Raw genomic sequence first — 24,307 nt, 5'->3', positions numbered from 1 at the left:
TTCAGAGTTCTCCAGGCCCATCATGTGCAATCAGTACATGCTAGAGAACTGAAGTCCTGGGAATACGTGACTATGCTAGGGGAAATCAAATCAGACTCAAGAGCGAGAACCTCTCAGGGAGCCAAGGAGCGGCTGCCATAAGCCCAGTTCTCTTCGCCATTCCACAGGAAGGTTTCCCTGGTACAGCCTGAGGCCAAGCAATTGGCAGTCAGCATTCAGCCTGGGCTCCAGGCCCCTTCCTTGGTTTTGACAGAAAACATCTAAGTCAGCTTCCCTAAGACTGTTAGGAGAAGTCACTGCTCTTGTTAGCAAGAAGGGACCAGAAGTTAAGTGCTACTGCCAAGATACACCCTCAAAATAATGCTTCAATCATGGACCAAGATGGTAGACCTGATCCTCTTAAACAAGACATACACACTGAGTGTCTCTCACTGTAGGGGGAAGCCTGCAGTGAACACTACAGTGTACTGCACATATACTATGTGGTATAATGGGAAAGCACATAGATTATTTACATGGTGGGAAGAGCTGAGTTTGACATCTGTTTAACCACTTGACTTATGCTGACCAAGTCACAAGTGTAAAATGTAGATAATTATACTGCCACATCTGTTTATTTTACGGAGTTAATGAGAGGATCAAGAGAAGAGGACAGAGCACCAAACAACATCTAGATCATTCTGACCTAGTCACAAGTAATCACCTAAGCACCACTGTGACCAAGTTACAAAATGCCTACCTGAAGGGAGAAATGGTGGCCCTTGGATGCAGGAATCACACTGCTGTTCCTGGCTGCTCCAGCTCTAAGCTAATATTTGTCACAATAAGCACATTAGAAAACTTGAACCAGGCTCTTAACACTTAGATCCTCTCCACTCCCCCGCCTCCACAATATGACTTGGTTTTGTATCTTAGTGCTTATGTTTTCTTTCGAAAAAGAAAAAAACCCTATAATTAAAGATCACATAAAATGTTAAGTACTCACTTATTTAAATTTTTGGAACAATTAGACAAGACATTGAAAATCAGTTGTGTCTCATATCCTTCTTCCTTTTCTACTTCCTTTTTTGTTTTGTTTTGTTTTTTTCCTGCCAGTACTGGGGTTTGAACCTAGGGCCTTGTACTTGCTAGGCTCTACTACTTGAGCCATGCCTTTTTTGGTTTTTGCTTTAGTTATTTTTCAGATAGGGTCTAGCATTTTTGCACAGAGCTGGTGTCAGACCTTGATCCTCATCCTACCCACAACTCTCACATTGCTGGGATCACAGATACATACCACATTGCCAGGTTTATTGATTGAGATGGGGTCTTGTTAACTTTTTGCACAGGCTGGCCTTAAACTACAATCTTCCCAATCTCTACCTCCCAAGTAGCCTTTTCCACTTTTGATCAGTTTATCTAATCAGTATCTCCAGCCAGAGAGAACACTAACATAATAAAAACAACTAAAGAAACCAACATGTTAGAATCACCAATGGATTTTTAAATAGTTTATCATTCTGCCTTTTTTTTCTTTTTTCTCTTTATTCAACTAGCAAAATTTTTCAAATTTAATCTTACTCCCTGAAAATAAGGTATCTTTCTTAAATATAGCCAGTTACCCATCCTCCTATGTCTAAATTATGGGAAGATGAGGCTGCCTTTAAGCCATTCCTTTCTCAGGCTGGGTGTAGAACACCTGTACCAGGTCCTGGGTTCAATCTGAAATACCAAAAAGAAAAAAAAAAAGGAATAAAGAAAAACTTCCCCTTTTCCAACTTTCATCTCTTTCACCTTCCATCAGTTTCCTACATTTCCAACTCCTCCTTGGCCCTAGTGGAGTGCTGAGAGCCCGCTGTAGAGGATGGAAGGGAAGCCAGTAATAAAATGCCCTCAGTGCCTTCTGGGAGGAGTCATTGCTTCATCACCCAGCCTTGGAGTCATTAGCCCACAATGCACTCTCTTGTACTTGTCTGATTTCCTGGTTTGGCTGGTGTTTGGGGACCACTTGGAGCAACTACTAGGAAAGTAGACACCATTGGCACCTTGCTGGGGAAAGATTGATCAGGCTTTGTCAATCTCCTTCCATTCTGCAAAGAAACTATAAACCAATTTTATTCTAAAAACCAGAAACAGGAGCTAAACAGGCCTCTGAAACAGGAAGCAAGGGACAGTCCCTGTAGTTACCACAAAGGACTGACCTGAGAATCGAACTCCTGAAAGACTGGCACAGCCAAGAGCACTGATGAGATCAGACCCTCCATGCATTTATAGATGGGCTTCACCTGCAGATGGAAACAGCTTGAACTACCACATAGAGAGCATCTGAAGCAGACCAAGATGACCAGGAAAGAAACCACGATTCCAGGAGCCTGGGAAGCAGGGCCAGTTGTGACCATCTGCAGTTGACTATTTTGAGGTAAGAAACAAGGGCTCTAAAAATGAATCTATTTTTGTGCTTTGGAGTTTTCTTTTTAGATGTGCTTTTTTTTTTTTCAATGTTCTAGTCAAGCTCTTTTAGGAAAATCATGCTTTGCCTGAGTTGACCAGTTATCAAGAAAACAAGAGGAAGCACAGAGCTCTGGGTTGTGTGGGGTAGTGACAGCTGTCCCAATGGCGTGACAGCGCAAGGGAAAAGCTCAGACAAAACCATGTGGGGACCAGTGGGACATTTTTTTTCAAATCCCTTCCTAACCAGAGTTGTTTAGTTTTATTTTGGGTTGATGAATGTATCTATGTTCCTCTTTTGATAAGTTTTACTAAGGCTTATAGAGTGTCCAAAAGGTAGAGACTATAACACAACTCAGATTGGAAGTGGCAAACACAGCTCTGTTGACTGCATCACACGGTGAAGATGGGGAAATGAATCATAAATATTGGGTTTTTCCACACATTTACTGTATCCAAAGAGTTCTCCTTTATTGCAAGTTTACAGCTACCTAATTTTTTAACATAAAAATGTCTTTCCTTTTAAGAAATCACAAGTGGCTGGCTGTTGCATTTTCTCTCTTTCTCTATAATATCATTACTTAAAAAAAATAAAATGTTGAAATGTTGGCAAGTGTAAGTCTGTCCTCTTGACTTTTTTAAACTGGTTTGTGGGAACCCCTAAGAAAACACAGACTTCATCCTCTCCCTCCACTTCTACAACAATATGTATGAAAGCTTCATTGGATTCGAAAGCAGAAATGCAGAAGTGTGCTGGAAGACTTTCAAGAACTCAGTGTGGGACAGATGAGATGCAAGGGTTATGTTTTGTTCTATTTTACCAAATAAAACTGGATGTCCTAAAGAGCGGTGCTGAAAGCAAAAGGAGCCAAAGTCCAGAAAGGTCAGGTGCTACTCAGGCAAGATGGCATAGTTAGGCCAGTACGAGATCAAGAAAAGTAAAAACACAATGTGGATGAAAATAGAAAAGCTAAGTTCTTAAAATTTCAGCTAGCATGTGCTTCCTTCCGGTTCCCCACTATTGCTACAGGGTGAAAGGCTGAGTAAGAGGTTGCAATCTGCAGTGAGCCGGGCAAAAAGGAAGGCCCAGGCGGATGTAATGGCTGGTGGCAGGGAAAGGGGAAGTGGGCAGCTGTTCTAATCCAGTGCCCCCAAGAGGGACCAGGTGGCCTTAAGCCAAGCAAGGTCCTTGGGCCTTAGATCAGCAGGAAATCAAGGGCCAAAAATAGGTTTTGAGGGGGGAAAAGGCTGAAAGAGATGAAAGTGTTCATGGATACTGCTGGCTTCTTCTCCCTGAAGCCCCACCCACGGCCCCCATCCCACCCACCCCACCACCCAAGTTGACGCTTCTCCTACATCTGGCCAAGATGCTACCAAAAGCTACATCCATGCAAAAGTCACTCATCTGACACATAGAAGGTGTATTCAAAGTCTCAGTGTTTAAGTTTCAGAAACATAATTTTCCTGAATGGGTTCCAAACACTGAGTTAAGAAAGCTTCTTAGAGGCTGGTCCCAGAATCTGCTACCTGTAATACTGTAAACTGAGCTCCTGGTTTTAACCAGCAATCTTAAATCATTAAACCTGAAGGAATGCAAGTAACATCTTTAAGGTCCAGTGTTTTCAGAAGCAAAATGAGGGAGTAATAAAGCCTACTCCAGCTATTTTCATAGAACCAGTGTTCATTAAGACATTTTTTGGAAACCTAGACAGTTGGGGTCTGTCCACCAACACTGAGCACCTTGTAGCACTGTCATCTCCCAGTGATCACAGAATCTTACTGCCTACCATGCAAGAGACTGGGAAGACATGTTGTTGGCATGGCACTTGCTATCTCTGATTCTCATATATGTAAAGAAGATTGCTTATCATAAAAGCATTAATAGGGCATTAGTTTCACCTCTCAAAATGAGGAAATAACAAGTGTAGTCAATGAACAAACCAGAATATAGTTAAATAATGATCAACTCAGGGCAAATTGGTGAAAACTGTTAACTGCAATCTAGTCTTTTACAAGATACCAATAAAGACCAAGTATGGTGAGATACATCTGCAATTCCAGCCATTAGGGAGGCAGAAATATGAGGATCCCAGTCCAAGGCCACCAGAGGCAAAAAAGTTAGCAAAACCCTATCTCAACCATTGGCCCAGTGGCCAAGTACAGTGGCTCACACCTGTAATCCCAGATACTTGGGATGTGGAGATGGGGAATACCATAGTTGGAGGCCAGTAAGGGCAAAAAGTTAGCAAGGAACCCATCTCAACAATGGCTGGGCATGGTGGCTCATGCCTGTCATCCCAGCTACATGGGATGGCATAAGTTGGAGGATCACAGTGTAGGCTGGCTAGGGCAAAAACACAAGACCCTATCCAAAAAATAACTAAGACCTAAAAAGGGCTAGAGGTATGGCTCAAATCATAGAGCACCTGCTAGCAAGTGTGAGGCCCTGAGTTCAAACCCCAATATCACCAAAAAGAAAGACACTAGCACACAAAGAGAAAATATGTAAAAATGCCAGTACTCCATATCCCATTATTCATATGTTATGAACACCACTAGTTTCCTCTTTAAGTGCTGAGGCCCTGGGTGGGCTTTCCTTACTGACCCTTCCATCTGACTCCAGGTGTCACCTCCTCTGAAAAGCATCCTGGACCTGCCTATCCTTGCTCTGATTCTGGGATCCAAGCCAGAGTCTTTCCTGCTCACCACCCTACACTCCACAGGGCCAGAGAAAGGATTTACACACAGGCATTGTAAATCTCTATGAAGTGAAATGACTCATTCATAGTAATATCAAAAATTTAAGTAGGGAATTTTTGAACTGAGGGACTCTCAAACATCAATTCCTCCCACCCTCCACTCTTCTGAGATTTTAAATGATTCGCTCCAGATTTGAGAAGACCTTGAAACTCCTGTTTCCCTGCTCTGTTCTGGCTTGCATTTGCAAATTCACAGGATTGAAGGGACTTGGGAATTTCGTTCAATTCTCCATCCTCTTCCCGCCCCCCCACACCCCCATTAACTCTACAGGCAAACAATCCCCACTGTTGAAGAGATGAGGGTCTTTCTCACAATGGCATGATTCACAACGAGCTGGGATGAAAAGTCATCGCTACCTGGAGGGGCAGTGTTCTTCCCAGGACATCACAATGATTCAACCTTCGAGTACAGGTAGTAAGTGTAGGAAAAGGTCAGCGTGGCTCAGGGGCCTGCAGCTACAGTTTTTGTAGGGCAAGCAAGCTAAAAATGCTTGTCACATTTTTAAATGGTTGGGAGAAATCAAAAGAATGATACTTGGTGAATTCTATGAAATCCGCATTTCAACGTCTGTTAATAAAGCTTTACTGGAATATAGCCAGGATCATTTGTTTAGGTACTGTTTATGGTTGTTCTCAGAGCAGAGTTGAGTAGTTGTAAGACAGACTTCAAGGACTACAAAGTCTCAAACATTTACTCTCTGGCTCTTGACAGCAGAAGTTGGCCACACCCTGCTGGAAGAAAAGCAAGCCCTCTTAGACCACAGAAGAAAAAAGTTATACTTCCATGAAACTCCAGGCGCTTGGTTTAGAAAAACAAAGGGTTTGGACAAATCTGATACATCCTCATTCTGCCTCATCCTCATGCTGAATGAGGGCGCAGAGTCCCCATGTCATCCAGCAGGGCAGGGGTTAAACTCAGGCCTGCCTATGCTGAAAGAAGCAGCAGGGGGACAGTGCAGGCTCCCTAAAGAGGGACTTAGCAGTGCCTGCCCTCCCCACCATTCTAAATGGCCCCTAAATAGCCCTTAAGATCTTTCCAGCTCTCCATCCCATGATCCCAAATCCGGGGAGCGTCCCTTGATCCTAAGATAAATTCACCCACCTGACTGGAGGCAACCAGGGCCACACACACAGAAGCTTTTAGGTCTGTCGCCTGAGGTGGTATTCTGCATGGACCAGTTCCTACCTAGGAATCCTAGGACCTGTTTTCTCATCACAGAATCTAAGTAGTACTTACTCCCCAGGACTGCTTGGAGAAGTAAATGAATCACTTCAAATGTCAGCTCCCACTAATTCAAAACTAAAATTAATAATAAAAAAAAATGTCAGCTAGGGCTAGTGGAGTGGCTCAAGTGGTAGAGCTCAGGCCTAGCAAAGTGTAAAGCCCTGAGTTCAAACTCCAGTACCACACACACACACACAAATGTCAGCTTCTTTGTAATATTACTCACTCCTTTTCCCAGAGATAGTATTTGGAGAGCAACAGAAGAGAGCCTGTTAGGAAAGTCTTTTTCAAATTAGCTGAGATTTTTTTCCTACAGCCCTGGAAAAAAAATGCTCCATCTATCAGTGCAATAAAAATAGGCTCGAGTATTTAGCTGGGTATTTTCCTCTCCTATCTTTCTATTCTTTGAAGCGTTTTCCAAATTATAATCCAAAAATAAGAGTGCTATAATTTTTAGAAAAGTTCTGTTTATGCAATTTTTATAGCAAGCCACCCAAAGAACCAAGTATTTTATAATATATTATACTCATGTTCGGTTATGAAGACTGAGATTGTAAAAAATGCCAGAACCAGAAAGTCCTAGTTTATTTAGTCTGGCTTCCTTCACATGAAGTTCTTCTTGTTCTTAAAATATTCAGCTTTGGCTGAATTCCAAAACTGACATAAGCCTACTTCAGGTATTTTGAAGAGGTTGAAGAGAATCAGAACCAAAAAAAAGAAGACTGGAATATAAAACCTTGCATGTGATTACAAATGTAGGAAACTGATTGTTTTGAAATCATTGAACCAGGTTTTCCATCCACAATTATCAAAATAAATATGTCTGCATTCTCCACATTAGATTACAGGGTGCTAACAGTTAACATTGATCACTTCTACCATTTGCTAACAGATAGCTAACTGCTTCAGTCACTAGAACTACTTAACACTTTATGAATTCTGAAGTAGACCTAAGAGATGTTTTTCATAGATTATGCTAGGAATCACCTTAATAATCATGCTAATTTTAGTCATTAAGTAGGTGTATCTGCATTTTAAGCAATGTTAATTTATAAACTTTTCAGCCCACCATGTAATCTTTTACCAACATCCTAACAAAGACATCACATTGCATTTACCTCAAGTCACAACGCAATTACTTTGATAATTATTTGAAAGTTCAAGTTGATAAACGATGGGAAATACGAGCCACAAGCACTTGCAGGTAAAATGAGTTGAGAAACATCAGGACACGCCATGCAAATTTATATAGATACACTCACTCTGCATGCAGCTGGCTGTGTGACAACATAAGTCCTGTGTCTGCACTCCTAAAACTACAGACAACTACAGAGCAAAGCAGAACGTCACCTGAAGGGTCACAGGTATATGTCAAAGGAACACGGCACAAACCTAACAAAAGCGAAACAGACACTCTTGGATGGGGAGGGACTGACGAACAGTGGAGCACAGGGACCCCGGCTCCACCGCGGGGCGGTGGACAGGTCAGCAGGTCTCCGCACACATTCCGTCTGACTCTTGCACACTCTGCCAGGAGCCGCGAGTGCCAGGAGTTGTCACGCTGGGCGCTCGCTGTCCCCAAGGTGGGGTGAGACCTAAGTAGGAAGCACGCTTCCCGCCCAGGAAAATACAAAAACTAAATTCTACCCCGAAGACAGCGAGGAGACCACACACTCACCTGCGTTGTAAAACCGGTCCAGCACCGTGGTTTCCCCGAAGTCCAGTTTCCCAAAGTGCAGGGTCTCCAGGGTGGCGCCCACCGCCTCGCACGCCTCCCGCAGGCTCTGCAGGGCCTCGCTCTCGGCCACCACCAGCTGCCCCTGGCTCGCTTCGTTGATCACATACGCCACGGTGGTCCGTCGGCCGCCCCCACTGCCAGAGTTGCCCCGGCCCCGGGTGGCGTTGCTCCCGGAGGTGGCAGCAGGACACCCAGAGGTGCCAGGGGCGGCGGCGCTCTCCACGTTCCAGAAGCTGCCCGGTGGCGGCGGCGGTAGCTGGCTTGGCTCACCCACGGCCACAGTCGCCGCTCCTCCCCTCCGGCAGCTGCTGCCCTCGGGGAAGGTGGAGAAGGCCGAGGAGGCGAAGGGCGGCACGGAGAACGTGATGCCCTCGCCAGCCTCGGTGCCCATCTCTGTCGGCCGGGCTGCAGCGGCTGCTGTGTCCCCGGACCAGACGCACCGTCTGGCCAGCCACAGCTCGGGGCTGCTCCGTGCCCTCCGGGCTAAGCAGCTGCCATCGCGCGCCGCGCCTTCGCCGCCGCGCCTCCGCCTCCTCTCCGGCGCCCTGTCCCCCGGGGCCACGCCGCTGCCCGGCGGCGGCTCGCCCCTCCTCGGCGCCTCCGTGGCCGCGCCGCTCGCTCGCCCGCCGCAGGGTTTAGAGTACACAGGGTGGGGAGCCGGGCGAGCGGGAAGGGACAGAGCTTCCTTTTCTTGGCGGGCGGACAAGTCGGCTGGCCAACCTGCGCCGCGGTGCGGCTCAAGGGCGCCGCGCTCGGGGTGCCGTGCGCCCTGGCACTCGGAGCGCGCCAACCCCTTCCGTCCCGGGCGCGGGCAGAGGCAGCAGAGGGCGCCCTTGGGTGGGGAGCTACCTAGCCAGCACCTTACCAGAGGCGGGCGGACACCTCGCGCTGCGTCCGGGAACCTCGCGCTGCGTCCGGGAACCGTGACGGCTGCAGTCGAAAGGATGCGCCTCCCTCCTCGGCGGCAGCTCCCCTTCATCTACCAGATTCTCCTCTCTCGTCCTCCTCCTTTCCAGGCCTCGTTTCTCTTCGGATAGCCGCGGTCACTTGGTCCCAGCGTCAGGCTCGCCACCCGCCTCTGGCCGCCCACTTGTCGCGGCCCCGAGAGCCAGGGACCGCCCTTGGGGAGGGCGCTGCTGGGAAGCTGGAACCCGGACGGAACCCACCGCGCAGCTCTCCGGGACCTCAGCCCTTCTCCGGGCGCGGCGCGAGTCACCAGAGGCCCCCAGCGCGCGAGGCGGGGTCGCGCAAAAAAGTCTCTGGTGCTGGAGACGTTTGCGGACCCTGAGGCGTTGGCAGCTGCCACCGAGCCTCCTGCCCGATCCTCCCCCGTTTTCCCCGCAGCGTGGTTTGGGACCGCGTGCGGTGCTGGAGGCCCAGAGGAGGCCCAGGTACCCCGAGTGGCGCGAGGCGGTAGGGTTTCCACTAGAGCCCTGCAGCCCCGGCCTAAACTGAAAAGTGGTTTTGTAAGTGACAATGACGCTAAATTTAGAAATGGAAGTCTAAATTTATCAGATATTAATGAATGATTGATTAGCTCCAGCTGCTGAATGATCTAGCATTCTCCTTGACCATCTTAAAATTTCCCCCACAGAGCCATATATATATTTAAGATAGAAGATGGGTGGTAAATTATCATCCACAGATGAAAGAGGAAAATTAAAACTGAACCACAGGAAAGAAATGCCCAGAATGCTTAACGAGAGATCAAAAAGCAACCATTTATTTGGGGAGCAAAACCAAATGTGTGGATTCCCAGAGCACCTCTCTGTTAGGAAGGCCAGTGCAACACCGAAAGAAATATAGTAACAGGGTTTGGACTTCCAAACGGAGTAATGAAAAAGACAAAAAGTGCAAATTACATCTCAAGCTGTTGCACTGGGGGCTCCGTTTCAACATGTGAATCTGAGGGCAGAGACACATCCGGACCATAGCAGGGCGGTATTATGAAATTGTCATGTTGAAAATTTACAAACAGTAATAATGATTTACTTCTTGTGACTTTCTTGTACGTTGCTTTGCCAGTTTACCTGCGTATTTGACGCCTCCCATCTCGATAGACAGATGAGTCCAGAACAAACAGGTTAGCCAATATCACCGCAAGAATAAAACTGGATTCATTTCCCACACCATACACCAGGAAAATTCCAAACGGATAAGAGAGTTAACTTTTTAAGTTAAACGAAACTATATGAGTACTTCATAAGTATGTAGTTTTGTTTTTTTCAATTTAGGAATGAGAAAAACTTTCAGGTCTGGGACTCAAAAAAAAATCAATAAACTTGATAACATAAAACAAAAAGTCTTTCCATGGCAAATACACTATAAGTAAACTACCTAGACAAATAAGATGTTATCTATAACTGATGTCACAGCTCATGAGTTTCCAAAATTAGAGGAATAAAAGACAAAAAACTCCCATAGAAAAACAAGCTATATATAGAAAGCCACAGGCAATTCATAAACATGAAAAAACAGGTGGCTCTTACCCATATAAAAGATCCAACCTTATTCATAAGTGCAAGTTAAAATTACACTAGTGTGCCACCTTTCTCTAATTGTGTGGGCAAAAATTCTAATGTTTGGCAACACTTTATTTGTGAGGCTGGGTGTATGAAAATAGGCACTGTTTCATTTCTGGTGAATAAACAAATGATTAAAAAAAGACCCAGAGGAAAATTTGTTACTATCTACCAAAAAAAAAAAAATCCACATTTGTCCTTGACCCAGCAACCCCCCTTATAAATATTTGTCTCACAGATGTACTGGCAAATTTATTCATTTCACTGTTCTTACAATAGCAAAAGATTAATAATCACTGAAGTGTTCATCAGACAAGGACTATTTTATTTATCCACTAGATGGAATACTATCCAGCTATAATAAGGGATGTTAGCCTGGTGGCAAGTGACTCAACACCTGTAATTCTAGCTACTTGGAAGACTGAGATTAGGAGGATTGAGGTTCAGCTTCAACAAATAGTTCAAGAGACCCCCATCTCCAAAATAACTGGGGCAAAATGGACTTGTGGTGTGGCCCAAGCACTAGAGTGCCTGCTTTGCAAAGTGCAAAGCTCTGAGTTCAAATTCCAGTCCTACCAAAAAAAGGATGTTAATTATATCTATATATTACCTTTTTGTCCCCAGTTTTCTAGGTTTGTTTGTTTGTTTGTTTTAACAGTGGGATAATTCTAGATCCTACTTCTCTTTTTCGACTGCAATCGGAAATCTGAGTAACATTTTTTAAGTAATATGTTGTATTTTCCACTGAACACTGTATTTTAAAATATAAACATATTTACATACATCTCACTTCCTTAAGAAAAATGTTTTGTTTTGTTTTGATTTGAGACAGGGTCTAACCGTGAAGTCCAAACTGGCCTGGAACTACAGATCCTCCTGCCTCAGCCTCCCATTGCTGGGATTACAGACGTGTCCCGCCACATTTTTTAATTTTTTATTTCTTGCATTTTCAAATATTAGACTACAGATAGCACAGGACTAGGAAACCTGAAAAAGGGAGGAATGAATGAGGCACTCCTTCTGTTGGGAAGCAATTTCTGGATAATGGCACAGAGAAGGAAAACCCAAACAGAGCCCAGCAATCCCTGCGCAAGGATGAAATAACTGGAATTTGTGGAGATTGAGGCAGTTAGTATAAGTACAGATTATCCAAAAGGAGGAAGGAGAGAAAGAATTCCAGACAAGACCCTTTGAGGCTTTGGCTGAGTACTACTCCCTTTTCACATGTGTAGTATAAAACCTCTTAAGTTCAGAGACGAGCAACTTCTGGGCACAGAATAAGAATCAGGGAACTCTAGAATGAACAATTTCCAGAGGGAACAGAGCTGGGGATGGTTAAGACACCCTCAGTCCCCATTAGCCACAGCGGAGACTTTATAGAATACACAGACCCAGAAAAGCCACAACTTGAGAGTAAGGGATATTTTGAATGTGGCCTAGATGAACCTAAAAACAAGGAAGTTCATCTGTAAGTAACTAACTGTTTGCCAGAAAAATTTAATACCCTTAAGTATAATAAGATAGAGTATTGGGGGTTGGAAGTATGGCTCAAGTGGTAGAGCACCTGCTTTGCAAGCATGAAGACCCAAGTTCAAACCCCAGTCCCCCCAAAACAAACAAACAAACAAAAAGAACCAGAGTATTTGATAAAATACAAGTAATATCTGGCACCTTATCAAAATTTATCAGACAAATCAATTAGAAAATGTGACTGTTAAGAACAAAAAAATCAAAACGACAGTCCCAGAAGTAACTGAGATGTTGTAATTAGCAAAGATAGTAAAACCACTCTCAGCTCTCAGGAATAAGCAGAAATACTTAAGGATGCACAACAAGTGAGCATATTGAGGACACAGAAGACACTCTAGAGCCAAATGGATTGATAGGAAAAATATTGTTTCTAAAATTTGAATTTAAAGGATGGGATTAATAGCAGATTGGATACCATGGAAGACAAGGTGAAGTAATAGAAATATAGTAAATGTATTTTTATATCAAAATTTATCTCAGTTAGGGGTCCTGAAGATCAGCTCTAGGTTCCATGACTCACTAGGAGGATTCACAGGTCTCAGTGTGTGGCGACTTATAGCTATGATTTATCCCAGAGGAAAGAGACAAAAGCAGAACCACAGGAGAAAAACACCCAGTGTGAAGTCAGGAGGAAATCAGGCACAAGACTGTAAGGATCCTTTCCTACCATCCTTTCACTTGAGACACACTTAGTTCCCCAAGCATTGAGTGGTGACAACACGTGAAATGTCTTCTACCTGGGAAACTCATTAGGGTCTAAGTGCCCAGGAAATTTATAGAAATTCCTGATTCCCTGAAAGAAAGCAGGTGTTGAGCAGGACTATTTACACAGTTTAGGGGGCAGTGAGCCACTCTTACAGGAGATGATGGAGACATTCCCAAAATCCAACTTGAAAGTTGACCTTGCTAGGAATACCAGTCTCAGGCCTGAATATTAACAAATCATACATTGTAAATGTGTGCGGTTTGTCAGATGTCACTGTGTGACATAAAGCTTTCTTAATTTTAATAATGGGATGAATTAATAATGAATGTAACTACATGGGTGATCAGAACACTATGCTGTGCAGAGGAGGTCAGCAAGAGGTGTACATATGAACGATTCCACTCATATGAAATGTACCAAAGGCAAAGAAAACCCTCAGCAACACAGAGCAGTTCAGTGGTTGTCTGGGGCTGGAGGGAAGACTTAGAATGGTATAACGGACTTGTTAGGGTTATGATATGTTGTGTCTTTATTATAGTGGTAGTTACATAGGTATATACATTTTCTCAGACTTATTGAAGTATACATTTAAAGTTTGTGTATTTCCCCATGTTTATTGTGGCACTTTTCACAATAGCCAAGTTATGGAAACAGCCAAGATGCCCCACCACCAACGAATGGATTAAGAAAATGTGGTATCTATACACAATGGAATTTTATGCAGCCATGAAGAAGAATGAAATGTTATCATTCGCTGGTAAATGGATGGAATTGGAGAACATCATTCTGAGTGAGGTTAGCCTGGCCCAAAAGACCAAAAATCGTATGTTCTCCCTCATATGTGGACATTAGATCAAGGGCAAACACAACAATGGGATTGGACTTTGAGCACATGATAAAAGCTAGAGCACACAGGGGAGGGGTGAGGATAGGTAAGACACCTAAAAAATTAGTTAGCATTTGTTGCCCTTAACGCAGAGAAACTAAAGCAGATACCTTAAAGCAACTGAGGCCAATAGGAAAAGGGGACCAGGAACTAGAGAAAAGGTGAGATCAAAAAGAATTAACCTAGAAGGTAACACCCACGCACAGGAAATCAATGTGAGTCAGTGCCCTGTATAGCTATCCTTATCTCAACCAGCAAAAACCCTTGTTCCTTCCTATTATGGCTTATACTCTCCCTACAACAAAATTAGAAATAAGGGCAAAATAGTTTCTGCTGGGTATTGAGGGGGTAGGGGGGAGAGGGAGGGGGCGGAGTGGAAGGTAAGGAAGGGGGTGGGGGCAGAGGGGAGAAATGACCCAAGCCTTGTATGCGCATATGAATAATTAAAAAAAAATAAAGTTTGTGTATTTCATAGCATGTAAATGATATCTCAATACAATGGATTGTTTTTTAAATCAAAAATGGTAACTTACAGGCAAAAGAGGAAATTGGATAGAGAAGACATTAATAAAATATCCCTTGTTTGGTACATTGTGACTCTGGAACCATGAAATTATTTTGCATAGTTATAATAACAAATTAAAGTTTAGGAAAGCAGACCCTGAAAATAAAAAATAATGTGAAGTGAATTATTCTAATGTACAACTGGTTGATGGGTTGTGTCCGGAGGCAATTTGCAGAGGCTGTGGCCAAACATGGGAGGATTTGAACATCAATACATCAATAAGTGCAATTGCAACTGACTGAAACACAATAAACATGTTTCAATTCATGAGTTAATAATGAAATCTAAACCTGCTTGGTTGAGATGGTTGATGTTAGTGAACTTGTAAGAGAAAGGGAAAGAACTAAACATTTATTCTCTTTTTATATTCTAACTCTTAGTCTGGCATGCTGGTGAATGCCTATAATTCCAGCACTTGAGGCTGAGGCGGGAAGGTCATGAGTTCAAGGCCTACCTGGCTCCATAGCCAGACCCTGTCTCAAGAATAAAGAAAGAAAGAAAGAAAGAAATGAAATAAGCCAAATGTATCCCAACTGTTTCTGAGAGTACCCACATAGTCGAGTGTGGAAAAGTTTCTTTTCATGCAAGTAGCCCAGCCAATAAATATAGAAAAAATGGTGGAATTCAAATATGACAATTTTGCCATACTATTGAATTAATGTTGATGGCTACCAATATCACAAAAGGAGAGAAAAGCAGACACTCTATGTCTCTTGGTATGAGGACATAGGACACCACCTACCTATGAAGTAGTCTTGCCAAAATAATAATAATAATAATAATAATAATAATAATAAAGAAAATTCACCTTGAATGTGGACTAATTTCTAGGTTGAACTGAATTTAACAGAGAACAAAGAAACATGTTAAACTACACCATGAAGATGCAATCAGCAAAATCTAGACTCATAGTCCAGTTCCTTAACAAAAAGTGTGTCTGAGTCCATTCAGGCTACGATACTAAAATAACATAACTGGGTGACTTACAAGCATTAGAAATTTATTTCTCACAGTTTGGAGGCTAAGAAGTCCAGTGTCAAGGCTCTGGCTGATTCAGTATCTGGTGAGGACCCACTTTCTAGTTCATGCCTTGTCTCCTTGTGTCTGCACATGGTAGAAGGGCAGCTAGCTCTCTGCAGTCTCTTTTAAGGGCACTAATCCCAATTATGACAACTCTGCACTCTTGACCTAATTACCTCCAAAGGCCCACCTCCTAATACCATCACCTTTGGAGGTAGGATTTCAACCCATGAATTTTGGTGAGGAGACACAAACAAACCATTGCAATATGGAAGAAGCATAAGCATCTCAGTCAATCTCAATGTGTAAATCTTAGCGAAATTCTAACTCAAACTGAAAAGATTATGAGGTGATGAAATGATTAAACCATTGGATACTGACTGAACATTCTTAATTCTGAAATTAAGAAATTATTGGCTCTTTAAATTGTATTGTATATTTTTAAGGCATTCTTATCTTTGATAAAATGATACTTGATAAGACATTTATGGATAAAAAGATATGATGTCTGGGATTGCTTCAAAATGAAACAGGTAAGTAAAAGTATATAGCAGTATAAATGAAGCAATATTAGCCATAAATAAATTATTGCTTAGCTGAATTATGGATATATGGGTATACCCGTAAATCATACCACTTGGTATACTTTTGTATATGTTCAATATTCTCGACTATAAAAACAAACAAAAATATCTGGAATGATAGCAAAGAACATTTAAATAATAGAGTTTTGTCATAAACAGGATGGGAAAACTGAATGCCTAAGATATATTAATTTATATCAACCTTGACTTATGAATTCAATAAAAATTAAACTCAACTAACAAAACTTTTGACAAACAGGTCCTAAATTTTATCTGAAATAATTAAGACTAGCCAGGATAACTGTAAAGAAGAATAAAAGAGGGAAGACTCACTCTATCAGTAATCAAGAGATTTTGTAATGCTAAATATGGCTTTACCACGTCAGAACATACGGCCCAATGATCTAGACCCAGAAATGGCCCTGTAGGGAAGCAGGTTTCTATGTCCACATGAGTAAAAGCCAAAACAAATCTTTAAGAGAGAAAAATCGTAAGCTGCAAAAGGATAAGTGTGTGCTTAAAAACAACATGATTTTAGAAGATATGTGTTCTGAAAAAAGTAGAAAACATGGACCAAAAGGATTCACAGTAATTTTAGGAAATGCGTTTTCACCTAGAGAACAAATGTGGAGGTGAATAATCAACTTCATCCCTTCTGCTGACACGCTCTGTGTCAGGAAATGCCTTTTCACTGGGGAACTGTTGGGAAGGCGAAGAAGAAGGCGATGGGCAATGTGATCGAAATACATTAAACATATGTATGAAAATGCCATAATGGAACCCACTAAAAACTGTTAAAAAGAGAGGCGAGGAGGAGGGATGGGGGCTAAGAAAGAGTAATACAGATGGGTGCATTTGACCAAAGTACATTATATACATGTATGCAAACACCCCATGAAACTACTTAATTTATACTAGCAAGTTTCTTTAAAATTCCTTTAGCTGATACATGTAATATTTACTAAGTTCTGGGTTTTATCCATAACATAAATGAGAGGGTAACTGAGTACTAACAAGGCTGCTTTCTCCTGTATTCGCTTTCTTTGAGAATTTTGCTTTTTTCTTTGGCCATTTATACTGAGGGCTTTTTATACATTTGATCTATTTTAATCAACCACAAGCACTTTTCTCTTTTTGATCCTCAAAGTCACAACTCTGGCAAAGAAACCCGATTTATGTGAGTTCCTATTTCCTTTTGACATGACTCCATTAATCTTTGAAAGTTTCCTTGCTTTGTGGCATAAGAAGATATTCCAGGCTCAGTTAAGCCCTGCAACAACCAGTCTTCTTTCTAGGGACTTTGGCTTCTGTTAGTGGCTAACTGGGATTGGAAGCCCTATTCCATGTACTAGGGGTTGACTGGTGGGCTCATCCCACTGGCAGAGCTGTCACCTCTCAAGTGGTCAGAGCTAGAAAGGAAATAAGGATGTTGATACACTTATCCATGTGTACCCACAGTGGAAGCAATGTTTACATGTTCCTTTCTGGGATGATAGTGAAATTCAGGCAATGTAAGTTTCTGTGTAAAGATGTCCTTTTACCGTTCTCTGGTCCATCTTCAATACCGTATTGCATAGTTAAGAGAGTAAGAACCATATATATGAGTTCTGGTCAGACAATTTGATCTTGTCTACTATCATCTTAATTCTAATAATATCAGAATCACATTACATTTATGTATTCAGTCATATTTGAACTTTACTAAGTCCTGAACAATTATCAAATCTTTCTAATTTATTTTGCTCCTTTTTCCCCATCAACTTTATATAATATTATATGTTATTATTAAAAAATTTGCTTTGTATAAATCCAAATGACTCTCCCAGTTAGGAATAACTTGACTCAATATCTATTACAGTCTTTCATTTTCTAGTAGGAGATCAAAGATTATCTTGGTACCTGGGTACTTTCATATGAAAAGCAAATAGTTACACATTTATATACATAAGCTATCCTTGAGCCTGAGATCTTCTTTTAATGTATGGGCCAAAACATATATATATATATATATATATATATATATATATATATATGCTATGTTTATTTTAATCAATGTAACTCTAATCTTTAGTATAGGATTCCAATTAAGATGAGGCCTTTGAATGATTAAATACACATATTTGTTGTCTTTTGTTTGATGTTTGTTTTGAGTCGGGCTCACTATATAGACCAGGCTGGCCTAGAACTTGAGATCCACCTGGCTCATCCTTGAACCCAGGCTAGCTTGGGTAACATAGGGAAACCCTATCTCAAAAAAAATTAATGCAAAAATTAAATCTTCCTGATTCATTGTATTTTATCTCTTTAGACATTAAAAATGTGTTTAATATAAAAATACTCAAATTTGTAATTTAAAAAACAACATTCATAGATTATTGGTTTATTAAAGAAAGGTATGAGGTGTTTGGGGTCAATCCCTGTCTTAGTAGAATCAGGGACTTTTAAACAAGATTTAAAACTGCCAATTTTTCCTTCTTTCTTTGAAGTTCCTTGCCTGTTTCCTATCTTTGAAGTCCCTTTTAAGTCTCTGTTCTTTTCCCATGAACTGTTAGATTTCTTTTTTTAATTTTTTGAGCTTGCAACAAATTTTTTTACCTCTTTTAGCTTCATACAAATACATTTACAGTCACCCTTTCTGGGATGATTTCTGGCAAAATGCTCAACTTTCACTTGTTTATATTTCATACACTTTAGCAATCAAAGCTTCCTAATTTCAATTATATCATGTTCAGAACATATAAGTGTCAGATATTTATCCATGAGCACCAAAATCTCTGAGTGTCATTTTCTGTTTAATGGACTTCTGATGTGTTTGCATGATTCTTAGCACTCCAATCTCTTTTGGGAAAGAACAGGAACTTTCATCTATGAAACAGATTACCTTACACTATAAACCAAAATCTTATTGCTTACGAATATTTAAAAAGTAGCATCTATTTACTGACTTCTGCTTCACTGGGATTCTTCCTTTCAAATGTACCCAATTCCATTATTCTTGGTATTCTAGACTTACTGTGATTTCTAATTCCTAAAATACACAGACTGTGCATCAGTGGTTCACTTGCCCTTCTAGCAGAGGTATATTTGGTCCATTGAAGGGGTAGGACACCCCCACTGCAGTAGAGCCCTTTTGTAAGTCATGTTCCCTGGATATTTTCTACGCCCCATCATTTCCAGGGCATTCTCTCAGGACAGCTCTTTCTCAATGTGGGAGACAATTAGAAAGTCCAGGGAGTGACTGTGACTAGTGCAGCCTGAGTGGTACATAGTCCTGGGGCCACACTGCCTAGACAGGGTGCCAACATGATACTCTACCTTGGTCTTAAGGCCAGGTTTGAGTAATCGGAATAGGTAGAGCAGGCAGAGACTGGGAGAGAGGAGTCAGGGGTGCTGGGCAGACCAAGTGGAAGGTCTCAGCTGAAATCCATGATTACTACTTGTGGTATCCACGGAATTACCTACCCTAACCTGCTTTTGCAGGAATTCCATAGCTTTCTTCCCATCTGCTTTTCCTGAGTCCTTAGCCTTTGTGACACCAGTAATGCTTCCTAAAAGTACTTAGTGTTAAATTCACAAGACAGAGAATATTTTTGTCATTAGATCTGCATGAAGGGGGTTGGATAAGAGATATGGTAGGCCCTTAGCATCCAGGGGTGTATGATTTCAATAAGGAAAAACTATGCATAGGACGCATACAGGTCAGTACTGTTCTGCAGTATTTGATTCACTTTTCCCATAAGGTGACCCAATTTCCTCCGAAGACATGCTGCTTTCAACAAATCTCAAGTGCTCACTCGATCACTTCAAGTAAGCATATTCACTTTAACCCGGCTCTATGGGCACCATTTGTTTTTTGGGAGGCAGATTTTTGCAAAATTAAGGGCAGGGAAACAGCAGATCACACAATGATTTCAATACAACTGGGAGACTGGAAGGTTGTCTGCATCAGCTGAGCTATGCCATACACTCACAGGAATTTAAATTTTTTTATGTTTTTAAAAATTCCTTTGATTTATTTTTTGACAGCACTAGGTCAAAACCTTGTAATAGGTCCTCAAATATGGCAGGCTTACTGTATTTGGTAGCAATAATCAGACAATAAAAACATTCCATGTCATGTTTATTCTGCCGATGACTTTTATAACTTTATCACACCATTTTTGGTCATTTATAACCAAATGCAGAAATTGTAGTTTTGTTACTCACTTTTGAACATGATGCTGACTGCCACATTTTCAAGTGTCTGCACCTCAACTGAGTGGACTCTTGATAGTGAACACGCAGAAGAGCCCTGTGGACGATGTGCTTCTACTGTGACCATCCCATTCCTCCTGCTGACTACAAATTGGTGAAAACAGGGAAACTCAGGAGTGTGTTTCCCTCTATTACAAATTTTCTCATTTGTACCTTTCCAAATGTGTCTTTCCATGCCGCTAGGACAGAGAGAAGGGTTTTTAAATTGTTTTAGGAGGTAAGTTGCTGTCTTCCATTTACATGAACTGTTATTCAAACTTGCAAAGGAAACATTTCCATTGTCTTTCTCAAAATTTCATTAGTTTGTTGCATGCAATAAATCCACATTGATTTTGTTTTTAAATTTTTTATTACTTTACATTAATTTTACCAAAAGCTTTCATTCTGACATTTACATATTACTTTTTTTCCTTTTGCAATACTGCAGTTTAAATCCAGGTGCTTGAACTTGCTAAGCAAGCCGTGTGAGCCACACCCCCAGCCCTTTTTGCCTTAGTTATTTTTCAAATAGGGTCTCATGTTTATGCCAGGGCCAGCCTGGAACTCGATCCACTCACTTACGCTTTCCAGCCAGCTTTTCATTGGTTGGGATGGTGGTCTTGCTAACTTTTTGGAGGATCAGGCTCAAACTGTGATCCTTCTGATCTCGGACTCCTTAATAGCTGGGATTGCAGGTATGGGCCCTGCACACAGCTTTACGTTACTCTTTCTTAACCTCCTCTCTCCCATATTGATTTTTATTTGGACTCTTCTCATTTATTATTCTTTCCATGTGTTTCTTAAGTTTGGATTTTTAAAAATGGGAATGTGATGTGTATTCCCCTGAAAATAAGGCACTCACTGAAACATTGTCATTAATGAACAATTGTCATTTTATTTTCCCATTTACTCACAGCACTGACCCATTCTAAGTAATACTCAAGAAATAAAAATGAAGTACCAATAAAAACAGCCCCTTTGCATTGGGCAAAGTATTCCCAATGGCATTTTACTTTTTGTATTTAATAATTATTTACCAAATTTTATAAGTGTTTATGCAGTTTTCACCAATAATGCGATATTCATAATATTACTCCTGTCTACTAAAAAATATATTAGTGATATTACTACTCTTATTATTAATAATGAATGAGCTAAAATTCAGCCTAGGAAAATAAAGTCATAGGATTATAGAAAAGTTTTTAACTGAGAATTTTAGTTTATACACATAATTATCTCTTAGTGACATAGCAACACTAGTGATTAATGAAATAAGTCCAGTTCTGAGCAGGTATTTGAACACATATCAGAGGACAACCAAAAAACAGAATTATGAGTTCAAAGAGAAGATGAAATGAGCAGATTGTCTAAGTTACATATAATCTTGTTCAAACAATTTTTAAATCAATAATAGTGATAGTCAGCCTCTAGAGATGGCTTCGCTCTTATACAATCTTATCCCCATAAAGGTGGGCTTGACATAACAACTTGCTTATAATGAAGGGAATGCAGCAAAAGTGATGGATGAAGCCTCCAAGATGAGGCTGTAAAAATACTGCGATTTTACCCTGCTTATCCTCTTCTGTTTGCTCTGAGGGAAACCAGTTGCTATACTGTGAATTACCTTATGGAGAGCCCCTTAGTGGCAAGCAACTGGGTGGGTACGGGGGAAGCTCTAGCCATTAGCCAGCAAGGAAGTGAATCCTGCTAATTATGTGAGTGAGCTTGGGAGCAGATTATCTCCCCAGTCAAGCCTTACATGAGAACAGGGCCTGGCTAGCCACCCCTACCCCCATTTTTGGTGGCACTGTGGTTTGAACTCGGGGCTTCGTGCTTGCAAAGCAGGCACTCTACCACTTGAGCCACACCTCCAGTCCATTTTGCTCGGGTTATTTTGGAGATGGGGTCTTGCAAACTATTTGCTCAGGCTCACCTTAAACCTTCATCCTACAACCTCAGCCTCTCAAGTAGCTAGGATTATAGGCATGAGCCACTGGGGCCCTAGCTTGGTTAACCCCTTGATTACAGGGAAACTGTGAGATAAAAAATGGGTGCTTTCAGCCATGAAGTTTAGGGAGAATTTGCACAGAAATAGATAACTAATATAATAATAGTTAGGATCACAGGGCTATCGCTTTTAGAAGCTATTGGGTACATTTAAGAACGATAAGTATTTTTACTTTTAAAATAACATTAACTTTCAATAAACTTGAAATTACATCATTTGCAGTTACTGAAATTTCTGAGAAAATATTTTAAGGGACAACCTAGTATGTGTGTAAGTTATTAACAAAAATTAGCAAAGTATGAACAGCATTGGGAAGTATTAATTTCTCAATAATAGCAAAAGAGGTTAGGAAGGAATTAAGAGAGAAATGGAACCTAGAAGGTTAACTTTTCTACATGAAGTAAGTTTAGTTCTTGAGTCAACCTAGAAAGCATACAACTAAAATAGCTTCTGTGGAATAATAACATAAAGTTATACATGTCACTCACTGAATCTTCACTTCCCTTTGAGGGAGATGGTATCATGATGGAGACGTGAAGGCATCACTTTATTACACTCTAGGTACTTTTGTTGAGTTAAGCCTGCAGAAGAGGAGCCCATCTATCCAACTTGGACAAATAAGGGGTTTGGGGCTTGACAATCAGTACAAATGCAGCTTCACCCAAAATGTTAATCCTGTTCAAGTACTGAAAGCACACACATACATATCAAAGTCTCCCATCACACAAGTTTGAAAACATAGGGCTTGGGTTCAATCCCAGGCCACTGACTTTAAAGCCATGTGTTCTTAACTATTAGCTTTCCAGAAAGCAAGGACAAAAAATCAAAAAGCATTTTCTACTATGTTCAGACTCTACCAACCACTTACACATTTTTAAACCTCACCTTCCACCTAAAAAAGGAACAAATATATGTCTTAGGCCAATCCTGTAGTTAAAATTCAAATACGTTTACTGTGGTAAAATATATATTCCATAAAATTTACCATTCTAACCATTTCAAGTGTATAGTTCAATGACATTTGATTATATTCATCATATACAGCTATCACCATCCATTTCTAGTCCTTTTTCATGTTAGCAAACTGAAACTCCATACTCATCAAACAATGTAACTCCCTATTCGCTCTTCCCCCCCCCCCCCGGCACTGGCAATCTCTACCCTTTGTCTCTGTGAGTTTAACTCCTCTAGGTACCTCATATAAATGGAATCATGCTCTGTTTGTCTTTTTGTGCCTGGCTTATTTCACTTAGCATACTATTTTTAAACTTATTCATGCAAGAACATCCTTCTCTTTAAAGATGAATAATATTCCACCATATGAATTTATCACATTTTGTTTATCTCCTCTTCATCTTTTTCAGGCTACCGTGTACCAGCAGATTTAGTGTCTGGATGAGGGACTATTTTTTGGTTCATAGATGACACCTTCTTGCTGGGTCCTCATATGATAGTAGGGGAAATGGTCTTTCTCTCTCACTCTCTCTGCTCTTTTATAAGGCCACTAATCCCATTCATGACCTACTCCCCTTACAGAGGCCCCACCTCCTATCATCATCATAATAGATAAATTTGGGGGGCACTGAAACATTCAGACTATAGCATCTGTCAATGGACAGGATTGCTTACACCTTTTGGCTATTGTGAATAATACAGCTGTGAACAGGAAGGTACAAATGTCTGTTTGAGCTCCTGCTTTCAATTTGGATAGATATCAAAGTAGAATTGCTAGATTATATGATAATTCTATGTTTAATTTTCTGAGGTCTTGCTATAATATTTTTCCTACTGGCTGTTCCATAGATTCTGTGTTCCATACATTCTAAATTTTTTAACAAGGAAGTATACTAAAAAACTAAAATAAAAAGTGATGAATAATATAAGTATGAGCAATATCAGCAATTTGCTCAAAATAATGGACTCAAAGCTTGAAGAGGCTCTAAAGTGCATCCATCTAAGAATTCATCTTATGTTTGAAGATAAAATGCTTGAAGTTTGGGGATGATTATTAGATTACTCTCTAGCAAACATTGATTAAAGTCTTACTATACATCCAGCACAATGCTGTGCAGGGCTCAAAGGAAGAAAGAAATTACCCATCCTT

At 41.0% G+C, this 24,307-nt stretch overlaps 1 protein-coding gene across 3 annotated transcripts in view; it reads right to left on the bottom strand.

Annotated features, from left to right (window-relative positions):
* Map3k5 (mitogen-activated protein kinase kinase kinase 5) overlaps window positions 1-9,247 on the bottom strand; it is a 205,106-nt gene extending 195,859 nt beyond the window's left edge. For 2 of the 3 annotated variants that reach the window (XM_074073720.1, XM_020180404.2), the window contains exon 1: window positions 8,090-8,711. In XM_074073720.1, the coding sequence (XP_073929821.1) occupies window positions 8,090-8,540 (451 nt within the window). In that variant the 5' untranslated portion in view covers window positions 8,541-8,711. Of the gene's footprint in view, window positions 1-8,089; window positions 8,792-9,052 lie in introns of those variants that run through there. The other variant, XM_074073740.1, reaches the window with a different exon arrangement.
* Window positions 9,248-24,307: the final 15,060 nt, after the last annotated feature.

The sequence above is a fragment of the Castor canadensis genome, chromosome 1, assembly GCF_047511655.1.
Source record: "Castor canadensis chromosome 1, mCasCan1.hap1v2, whole genome shotgun sequence".
In the NCBI taxonomy this organism is placed as follows: Eukaryota; Metazoa; Chordata; class Mammalia; order Rodentia; family Castoridae; genus Castor; species Castor canadensis.
This window is presented reverse-complemented; position numbering and strand designations above follow the sequence as displayed.